Genomic DNA, 10,866 nt, shown 5'->3' with positions numbered 1-10,866 from the left:
TCTTTGTTTTTCATGGTAAGGGTTGAGAACCTTTGCTGCTTGTAGACAGTAAGGGGTTGAACCCTTGGTTGCTCACTTCTAAGAGGCTAAGGACCCTCTTGGCCAGGTACTGATGTTCACGTATGATGGATTAGGTGTTCCTAATCCTGCCTTGTTCGTGTATAGGCTAAAGCACCTCTTTAGAGGTTACTCTCGGGTTGGGGATTGGGGAAACCCCTAACCTTGCTTGGAATGAAGGAGGGAAGGCCCCTGTTGCTGCTGTGAATGAAGGGGAGGCTACAGCCTCTAAGTGAACTCAGAAAAAATTCGAAAACAGCAACAATCCTTTCCTCTTTAATTTTGTAAAATCAATGCAAACAGAATTCAAAAAGGAAGAGAATAAACCCAAATCAAGAGAGAAACTATACCTGGAGCTCGTCAAGGAGACCTCCGAAACCCTAGAGCTCTTCAAGGAGAACTCCAAACCCTATTTAATCTAATTCAATGCTTGACCTTCTTCTATTTCTCTACCTCTAAATAGGGTTTGACGTCACTAGAGTTTTAGGGCTTTAATTGATAATTCTGCCCATGCGACCTGGATCCTTACATACTTAATGAAAAAAATATACTTAAAACAATATAAATTATGAAATTTAAAAGTAATTAACTCAGTGAGTCATTGCCACTTCCTTTGGGTGACTCGATGAGCTATTGAGTCTTCAACATCTGCAACCCCCAACACCCCCCCCCCCCCCCCCCCCCCCCCCCCCCCTCTTTGGAGAAAGAGCTTGTCCTCAAGCTCATAAGTTGGGTAGACCAATTTGAAGTTGGCCAGTTGTTCCCATGTAGCAGCCTCTTGTCCGGTGTCCTTCCATTGTACTAGAATCTCCCACTGGTTATTAATACGATTGGTACACAATACCGTAGCTGGAGTAAGAATAACCCATCCATTGTCCACCGGAGGAAGGGACGGGATCAACGAAGGAGGTAGACCCTTAAAGGGTTTAAGTAAGGAGACATGGAACACATCATGGAGTTTAGCCGTTGTGGGAAGTTGCAATTGATAGGCGACTGGCCCGATGCATGGAATAATAGAGAAAGTGGTAAGGATGGTGTGGGCCCGCTAGTGAGTTTTGGTGGTAAGGATGGAGTCATAGCTAGACATAGTCACCTTCTTTGTATATGATATCCTGTTGTCCCTCGTCGTAGAAGTCCTTCATACGAACTTGTGATTTGAGGAGGCGATCTGAAATATTTTTTAACACCTGGTCTCGTTCAATGAGTGCTTGATCAATAGAGTCCACACGAGTGGAGCCCAGAGTATATGAGAGAAGCAAAGGAGGATCTCTGCCATAGAGAATGCTGAAGGGAGTAGACTATAAAGCGGTGTGGAAGGAAGTGTTGTAACAATATTCCACCCACGGTAGCCATTGAACCCAATTTTTAGGACGATCGCCACTAGACATTGGAAATACATTTCCACAGTGCGGTTAACTACCTCTGTTTGGCTGTCTATTTGAGGATGATAGGATGATGAGAACTTCAACTTGGTGTCGTATAGATGAAACAATTCATGACAAAAAGTGCTGGTAAAGACATCATTAGGATCACTGACAATCGATTCGGGAATACCATGTAAACGAACAATATGCCTGAGAAATATATGTGCCACTTTGGATGTTGTATATGGGTGTGCCATGGGGATAAAGTGAGCATACATGGAGAACCGATCCACATCCACAAATAAAATTGACTTGCCCAAAGATTGTGGAAGACCTTCGACGAAGTCCATAGAAATATCGGCCTACACCTGTGTAGGAAGTGCCAAAGGTTGTAGAAGACCAGTGGAACTTAAGTGTTCGGCCTTGTTACATTGACACACTAAACAAGATCATACATATGCTACAATGGAGGTCTTCATAGCCTGCCAATAGAAATCCACTCGAATGTGATGCAATGTTTTCTGGATGCCTTCATGAGTGTTGTCATGGTATACAGAGATGATGGCTGAAACAAAAATTTGTAATAAATAAGAGAATCCTGAATGGTCCATCTAGAGTCCATGGCCCCCTCTATAAATTGCTTGTGCATATCGAGAAGAACCGAATTGCTGGCATTTTCCTCCTTGACCAAGTCTAAAAGAATAAAACGAGGCTGGTTGATAGCATATAGAAGCGGCAGAGTCTCCAAACGTCGTGATAAGGCATTGGCTGCCTTGTTTAACCTGTCTGCACGGTATTCCATAGTAAAGTTGAATCCCATCAATTTACAAATCCATTGTTGTTGAGGAGAAGTCGTGAGTCACTGCTCCAGCAAATATTTAAGGTTGTAATGATCAGTACGAATAAGAAATGAGCAACCCCATAAGGACGAGCACCAATGTTGGATAGCTTTGGCCGACCCGATTAACTCGTGTTCATATACTGGCAATTTGTGTGTCGTACTGCCAGCTATCAGCTGAAATAAGCAATAGGGTGAAAGTGCTACTGTAGAACGGCCCAATGCCCCCACCTGATGCGTCACACTCAACCTCAAATAAATCTTCAAAATTGGGAAGTTGCATAACTGGTGCAGATGCAAGAGCTAATTTGAGATCTGAGAAGGACTGTGTGGCCTGATCATTCCAAATAAAGGAATTTTTCATGAGGAGATTTGTCAATGGTGCTGTTATCGGTCCATAGTTTATGATAAATTTCCTATAATATTCTGCCAATCCCAAAAACCCTCTAAAAGCAGAGGTATTCATAGGTTGCGGCCAATCGGCAATAAATTAAATTTTCTCCAAATCAACAGTGACCCCATCATGGGAAATAATATGGCCGAGATAGCCACATGTGATGTCACAAATGAGCATTTCGATTTCTTTATATATAATTGATGGGCATGTAACAATTGAAATACCAATCTTAAATGATCTAAATGTTGATGCCCGAATTGGCTGTAAATGAGTATGTCATCAAAGAAAACAAGTACAAATTTGCAAAGATAGTTGCAGAATACCTCATTAACGCCTAGAATGTGGATGGGGCGTTGGATAACCCAAATGGCATGACCAAAAATTCAAAGTGGCCGTGATGAGTGTGAAAGGACATTTTCTCGATGTCATCTAGATGCATATGAACCTGATGATAACCAAAGCGCGAGTCCAATTAGATGAATATATATGACTCATGCAATTCATCTAAAAGTTCCTCCACCATAAGAATAGGGAACTTATCTTTCACATTTTGGGCATTCAAATCCCAATAATTGACACAAAATCGCCATATACCATCATGTTTCTTAACGAGGAGGACTAGTGACAAAAATGGTGAACGACTGCTGCAAATAAGGCCTTGTTGTAGCATGGTTTGGCATTGTCTTTAAATTTCATCTTTCTGTAGGTATGGGTACCGATAAGGTCAAACGATCACCACTTTTGAGCCCTATTTTAAACATATCCAATGGTCACAATGCCTCAAGGGAGGCAGCCTAGAGGGCTCTTGTAACAAGTCTGAGAACTCATCCAGGAGATGTTCTATATTATTGTCCGGATTGTCCTGTATGTGAATCGTATGAATGTGATGTGGCTTGTCCACGTGACTGCCCTATAATAGTACTTGTTGTCCGCCCGTTTCAAAACTCATAGTAAAATCCCATAAAATAGGGCCTAATTTTTGCAGCCATTTAATACCCAATACCATATCATACCCAGATAGAAGTATGACAAAAAAAATTGAATGAAAGAAAGTCGTACCGATTGAGAATTTTACTTTTTTACTGATGTCGTAGCTAGGAAATTTTTCTCCATTGGCAACCGAAATTGTTGTTGTTGAGTGTGGAAGTATTTTTAGTTGAAGGTGTTGAGCAGCAGTCCAATGGAAAAAATTATGTGTACTTCCCGAATCCAGAAGGTTGACAAGGTCCTGGTCCATCACCCGAGTGCGGACTTGCATAGTTTTGGTGGATTTCTGTCCTATAATGGCATGCAAAGAGATTTCTGGTGGATCCTCCTCAGTAGAATCATCAAGCTGTTGTGGTTTTGTGATTTCATCAACCTCTAACCATAACAAACATTTATATTGATGGCCTGTCTTGTATGTTTCATCACAGTTGTAACATAAGTTCTTTGCCCTGCGCTTAGCCATCTCCACACTCGTTAATTTTTTAATATACTGGGCGGGCGGGTTGCTAGGCCTTGTATCTGCTACAGGAGTAATACTAGGATGATTTCTGACCTGTTGCCCTACTGGAAAAGCTATCTGAGGGTTAGTGTTTCACCTCCCTTGCTAGTTATTGGAAGGGTTCTGGTCCCTTTGCCAAGTTGGTCTCTTGTTTTGAACTTTTTGTCGAAGTTCCAGTGCACGAGCTAGATTCATTGCTCGAGCTAAGCCAGCAGGTGTGTGGAGCTCCACCTCTAACCTTAATGACTCAGTAAGGCCTGGTGTAAATAAATTGACTTGCTGGTATACGCGAACCATCTAAATGGCTCATGCCAATTTTTCTTGGAACTGTTTTTGATATAGTTCCACTAGGCCAGTTTGTTGTAATAGCACTAGATCCCCCAAGGGGTTACTGTGGGCTGGAGGACGTAACCGGATAGTGCATAACTCCTTAAACTCTTCCCAATCCAGCACCAATATATTCAACTCTACTTGATGAAACCAGAGTTGTGCTTCATCAAGCATGTGGAAGTCGGACAGTCCCACCTTATCAATTTCTAATGTTCTCGGATGGGTAAAAAACTTTTTTCAGCTATGTAACCAAATCAAGGGGTCATCTGACCCATTAAAAGTATGGAAGTCAAGTTTTGTATCCCTTGGTACGGTGCCTCCTCCTTGGCTGAAATTTCCCATCTGGCTAGAAAAGGCAGTGTGCCCTATAAATTGGTCTCTCCCTGTGTTTAATGAGTTGTCCTCTCCCCTTTGCTCCGGGGTTGAATTTCTTCCCACTATAATATTTCCCAACATTCCAGACAGTCTATTAATCTGGAGATTAATATTTGGAATTTTTTGTAACTTCTCCATGATTATGGCAAATTTTCATTCATTCTTTACTTATTTTTCTTCCTGTGTCTACTACTCTTTGATCATCAACTCTTTTAACTCACCGCTCCCCCATGTTACCCTACTCTGATACCAAGTTTTTATGGTCCCTAGCCATAGATCGAGTAACTCGGTTTGGATTTATGAATCCAGCACTGTAATAAAACTGTTGCTCTCGGTAAGGATGAAAAGGAGGCTCTTTTCTTTGGCTGTTCTCGATAAGACTGAAAAGAAGTCTCCTTTCTTTGTTTTTCTCAGTAAGGGTTAAGAACCCTTGCTGCTCGTGCTCACTACTGAGAGAGTAAGGACCCTCTTGGTCAGGTACTGATGTTCACGTATGAGGGATTAGGTGTTCCTAATCCTGCCTTGCTCGTGTATAGGCTAAAGCACCTCTTTAGAGATTGCTCTCGGGTTGGGGATTGGGGAAACCCCTACCCTTGCTCGGAATGAAGGAGGGAATGCCCCTCTTGCTGCTGTTGATGAAGGGGAGGCTACAGCAGCTGAGTGAACTCAGAAACAGCAACAATCCTTTCCACTTTGATTCGGTAAAATCAATGCAAACAGAATTTCAAAAGGAAGAGAATAAACCAAAATCTAGAGAGAAACTATACCTGGAGCTCGTCAAGGAGACCTCAAAAACCCTAGAGCTCGTCAAGGAGAACTCCAAACCCTGTTTAACCTAATTCAATGCTTGTCCTTCTTCTATTTCTCTACCCTCTAAATAGGGTTTGATGTCATTAAAGTTTTAGGGCTTAAATTGACAATTTTGCCCCTACGACCTGGATCCTTACATACTTAATGAAAAAATATACATAAAAAATATAAAATATGAAATTTAAAAGTAATTAACTCAATGAGTGATTTCCGCCTCTTTTGGGTGACTCAGTGAGCTATTGCGTCCTCAACATTACAAAACCTTGTTTCTGGTACCATAAATGTGTTAAAATTTCCAGATATGAACCAAGGTGGAGACATCCATTTGTCAAAGTAAAAAGGCTTGCTATTAGATTTTTTGTATCAAACAGATTTATGTTTAAAACAACAATCTAGCCAATTGATGGGCCAACCAACTAGGGGTTTCATTGGTCAAACTGTTGGAAGTGGGTGTATAGTCTGGTTTAGGCCTCTCATGTGGTTTCAGATTTTTGAGAAGGGTGCAAATGCCTGTTTGAATGAACAAACCTATTGTAACCAACTTGATTTATTCAATTGACAGCAATGATTTACGTTGCTTGATCTATTAATAGAGTTTTGACTCTAAACTATGGGTCACCTAGGTCTTTTGGTAAACTTCATCTTATTTGAAGACTTTAGATGGAAAAAATAACTGGTCAATAGTGCTTAAATAGAGTCAATGTTGCTAGCTTTTTCCCATCCTTGTATTTTCTTGAGTATATATTGATGTGTGTTAGAAAAAGGATGTATAGTCAATTTTTTTCCTAGTAAATAGGTCAATAGTTTTTCTATTTTAGCCATTTGATTTAGATTGAAAAGTAAATTTCATTTTTCCTCTTTTAATGTTTTTTACATTTCTGATGTCTTCATGCTTGACATTCAGTTCTCTATGGATTATACAGTCTCATTTTTCAAGCTTGTCAAAGTATCATAATATGTAGTGCTCATGGAAGTGTGGTTTCTCTTTCTCTTTTTATTTTTTATTGTTTCTAAATAAGTTACTCTAGTTTTGCTTAAAGGATGTAAGTTGTTACAATGGGGAACCCACCATGGTGCTCGACCTGGTGGGACCCACCATGAGGACGTGGGACACCAAGAAGAGTCCTCTCCCAAGCAAGCACGAGTTAAGGAATTAAGAATCACAAGCTGAATTGGGTTAGAAGACTTGAGGATCAAATGGGGCACACAAATATCTCACGAGCTGGTAAACTTATCAAGATGAGCTGGTAGATCGTGAGGGACCCACAAGGATAAGGCCATGAGCTTGCCTCCTCCCTTATATTTATGTGAATGAAGAAAGAGTTCTAGTTCAACTCATAGTAGTCTTCTAGTAGATTGGTTTGAATAGATTTATCTTAGAGAGTTAGAGTTGGAATGTAATTAAGATTGAAAGACTAATTGTATAAGGACTTTACCTCTTCCTCTACCATAAATAGAGGTGTTGTAATTCGGTATTAATCAAGTTACACATCTCATTCTTGAGTTAATCTCTCTCTCTCTCTTTGCTTGGCACCACCTCTCTTTTCTATTTTATTTTTTCTTCTCTCTACTCTGGAGTTGTTCTTCCCTTTTCTTCTTTTTTTATTTCTTCTTTATCTTGCTCGGAATTATGAAAAAGGGATCCTAAATTCAACATGGTATCAAAGCATTATATTTAGGATCCCTCGTCAAAGGAATGCTCTAAAGAAGTGATGATCAACATCACTCAAAGAAAGCTCTTTTATGAAGGAAGAATACAAGCCGAGAGATAAGTGTTCAATTTTTTTCATTTCATGTTACTCGTTTCTGAATTTAGAAGATGATTTAAGGATGAGTATGTAAATTCTTTCATCTTATTATATTATGGATATGCATGCGTCTCTATATAGAAGGAGCTATCAAAACAATTTTGTCGGTTTGGAAATTTTGTATACCGAGACCAGTCCATGATCAAATTGTTGGAATTTTTTTCCGTGGGATAAGAGTTCCCTGATATAGAAGATTGTTATTGAGTCTCTTATGAGTGGTATTAGAGAAAAAAATCAGAATAATAATTTAGCATCAATGCTAAAATTTCCCATACATCAAGTTGTTTGAAGTGTACTACTTGGTGTTATTATTAGATCTTTTTTGAAGAAGAAGGGCCTATCATGGCTGAAGAAAATATGAATATCAAAGGTGATATAATGAGAATTACCACCATACCCTTATGTGGGGTATCAAATTTTATGAGTTGGTCCACATCGGTTTGGAGGTTCCTTATAACTAAAGACCTACTTGGTCACCTCACCACCCAAGGACCACCTATTGATGAAGATGATATTTTTTATAACAAATGGTTGAAAAATGATACTTTGGTGATTAGTTGGCTAATCAATAGCATGGAAGAACATGTCTCAAACAATGTTATTCATCTTGACACTGCTAAACAAATTTGGGAGACATGTGCTAAATTGTACTCTTGCCCGGATACTCTACATAGACCATATGATATTCTCCAAAGAATGTTGAATACTAAACAAGAAGAAAATATCCATGAGTACTTGGGTCGCTTTAGAGATTTTCTTCAAGAGTGGAAGTTATCTCAGCCTTCAAGCACATATATTTTTATACAAGACAAATAGAAGGAAGCCTTAATTACTGCTATTTGTCTTGCAAATGTTAAACCCCAACTTGAGATTGCCAAGAGTCAACTTTTGAGTGCTTCTGATGTCCCCAAGTTTGATGATGTATGCACAACACTACTTCGTATTCTAGACACTTCTTCCTCCACTACTGAAGTATCATCTGCTATGTATTCCGATCATAGAGGATCATCATCTGACCGCGGCCGAGGCTAAGGTAGAGGTTATAGAGGAGGCAAAGGAAGAGGTGGAAGGACAGGTGCTGGCAGAGCAGATGGGAAAGAATGTACTCATTGTAAAAAAATTGGCCACACTATAGATCATTGCTATTACGGGGCATGCACATACTGTGGACAATATGGCCATTATAAAGAAATATGCTATAAAGCCAATGGATAGTTAGAATTAACAAGGGCTAATCAAGCCTTTATAAGTTATACAAAAGAAGAACAACCCACAAAATCAGCAGCACAGAAAATTTTTACTGATGAAGAGTATGAGCTAATTCAGAAAATGAAGACAATGCTGGGTTCTTCTCCTAGTTCCACCACAACTACTGCTGCCACTACCGCTTCAGGTATGCTATCTACCTCATCTTCATCCTGGATAATTGACTCAGGAACCTCTTAGCATCTTACAGGTAACAAAAATTTATTACATTCTCTATTTTTGAGTCTTTCGCACAAGTTTGTTATCATAGCTGAATGTTCTCAAACCAAGTCCAAGGGAAAGGTTCCACTTCTGTCACACCATCACTTCTGCTCACTGATATTCTTTTCGTTCCTACTTTCCCTTTGAATCTATTATCTGTTAGTCAGTTGACAAAATATTTTAATTGCTCTATTACCTTCTCACCCACTTCATGTCTTTCAGGATCTTATAACGAAGCAGGTGATTGGTGGAGGCCATGAACAAGGGGGGCTTTACTACTTGGATATGCTGAAAATAAATATGGTTTCTACTACTGAAAATGAGACACGGTTATGGCACAATCGGTTGGGACATCTGTTATGCACGCAATAACATTATTATTTTATTTGTTTTATTTAATTTACTTTATTTTATTTTAGTTTTAGGTCATAGGGGTATTTTTGGAATTATTTATTAATAGGGATATTTTTAGAATATTTTATTCATAGGGATATTTTTGTAATATTTTATTAAACCCTAACAGGGTGAACCCTATTTAAGGGGTAAGAGTAATGAGAAAAGGAAGCATTGAAGTATTAAGAATTAGGTTTAATCTAGCGTAAAGAGGTTTAGAGTTCTCCTCAACGAGCTCTAGGGTTTTCAAGCTTCCCTTAGGCTTGATCTTCATTTTCGTCTTCCCCATGTCTTCCTATTACCCCTATGGTAATGTCTGGAAGACCTGTAACCCATGGCAGATCCCAGATCCTCCTAAAGAATCCTTGCGTCAGATCCGGGACCGTAACAACTGGTATCAGAGCGGGAACACAATGGGTTATTCTATATCCCAAGAAAGATGGATTGCTATGGATAAGGAATTGGAGGAAATATGAGCACGATTAGATGCTTCAATTGAATGTTCGGCAATGGAGCCATGTGCTCCCACAGAAAAGGTCATACGACCTGAAATTTCCGCTTACGGCATATGCGTAGGCGTATGCGTAGAAGAGGTAGCTACAGCCTCGGACGAGCAGAAAGGCCAACGGCCAGGAACTCCAATGGCGATGACATCGGAATTTGGGGATTCCGAAATTCTAAAAATGGTTGCACTGGAAATTCCGACGGCACTCGAAATCTCCGAGCAAGCACAGAACTTCCGATATGCCTCCAAGGGCTACGATTCGCCTCCAAGTGGTGCGATTCGCCGCCGGAGTAGCAGGGTTCCCAGTCGCGTCCCAATGGTTCGTCGGCAAACCACCCGAGAGCCCTCTGTCTTGGAAAAATTCCAAGTGGCGACACCTCAGTTGGCTTCTAGTCGCCACCGGCGAAGCAGGATAGTTCGTCGGTGCCATAAGCAACTTTTCCGCAAGGGATCTAGGTTCTGGGAGGCTGAGGAACGACGATTCACAAGTTTTCGAGACCCCTCTGTCTCGGAAACTATCCAGGCAGTGAAGCCCCGATGGGCTGCGATTCGCCACCGAAAAATCATTCGATTCCGTCGGTGCCGGGAGAGAGGAAGAAGAAGCCAATCGCCGGACTTCGTCGGTGCCGTGAGGAATGGAACTGCCGGCCGCAGAGTTCGGGAGCCGCCGAAGGAAGACGACGACTCCCGATTAAATTTTCCTAACTTAGGAAAATTTAATCGGCCTGGTCCGCTGAGTCGCACGCCAAACCGGGTTCCTGAACCGAGTCAACCCAGGTTAACTCGGACCGGCCCAGAAAAAAAAAAAAAAAAAAAAAAGTGGGCAAGCAGAGGGGGCGTCATAGCTATCGCGGATGCTACTTCAGCACCGGTGAAGACGTCGGCATACAGACACTACTTCCAAGCTTGAGGACAAGCTCGTCTTCCAAGAGGGGTGTATTGTTATGCACGCAATAACATTATTATTTTAGTTGTTTTATTTAATTTACTTTATTTTATTTTAGTTTTAGGTCATAGGGGTATTTTTGGAATTATT

At 40.5% G+C, this 10,866-nt stretch overlaps 1 protein-coding gene across 1 annotated transcript; it reads right to left on the bottom strand.

The window, feature by feature from the left end:
• Positions 1-401: 401 nt before the first annotated feature.
• Positions 402-2,223, bottom strand: LOC137938329 (uncharacterized). The gene is made up of 6 exons (XM_068783306.1): positions 1,951-2,223; positions 1,877-1,903; positions 1,478-1,783; positions 1,151-1,355; positions 797-1,050; positions 402-437 (listed from the first exon to the last, which is right to left on the bottom strand). Exons 1-6 carry the CDS (start codon positions 2,221-2,223, stop codon positions 402-404), a joined length of 1,101 nt encoding a protein of 366 aa, XP_068639407.1.
• Positions 2,224-10,866: the final 8,643 nt, after the last annotated feature.

Source organism: Aristolochia californica, unplaced genomic scaffold (assembly GCF_029961685.1).
Source record: "Aristolochia californica isolate CCGP_79_NKW_82.1479 unplaced genomic scaffold, dmAriCali1.0.hap1 SCAF_8, whole genome shotgun sequence".
NCBI lineage: Eukaryota > Viridiplantae > Streptophyta > Magnoliopsida > Piperales > Aristolochiaceae > Aristolochia > Aristolochia californica.
This window is presented reverse-complemented; position numbering and strand designations above follow the sequence as displayed.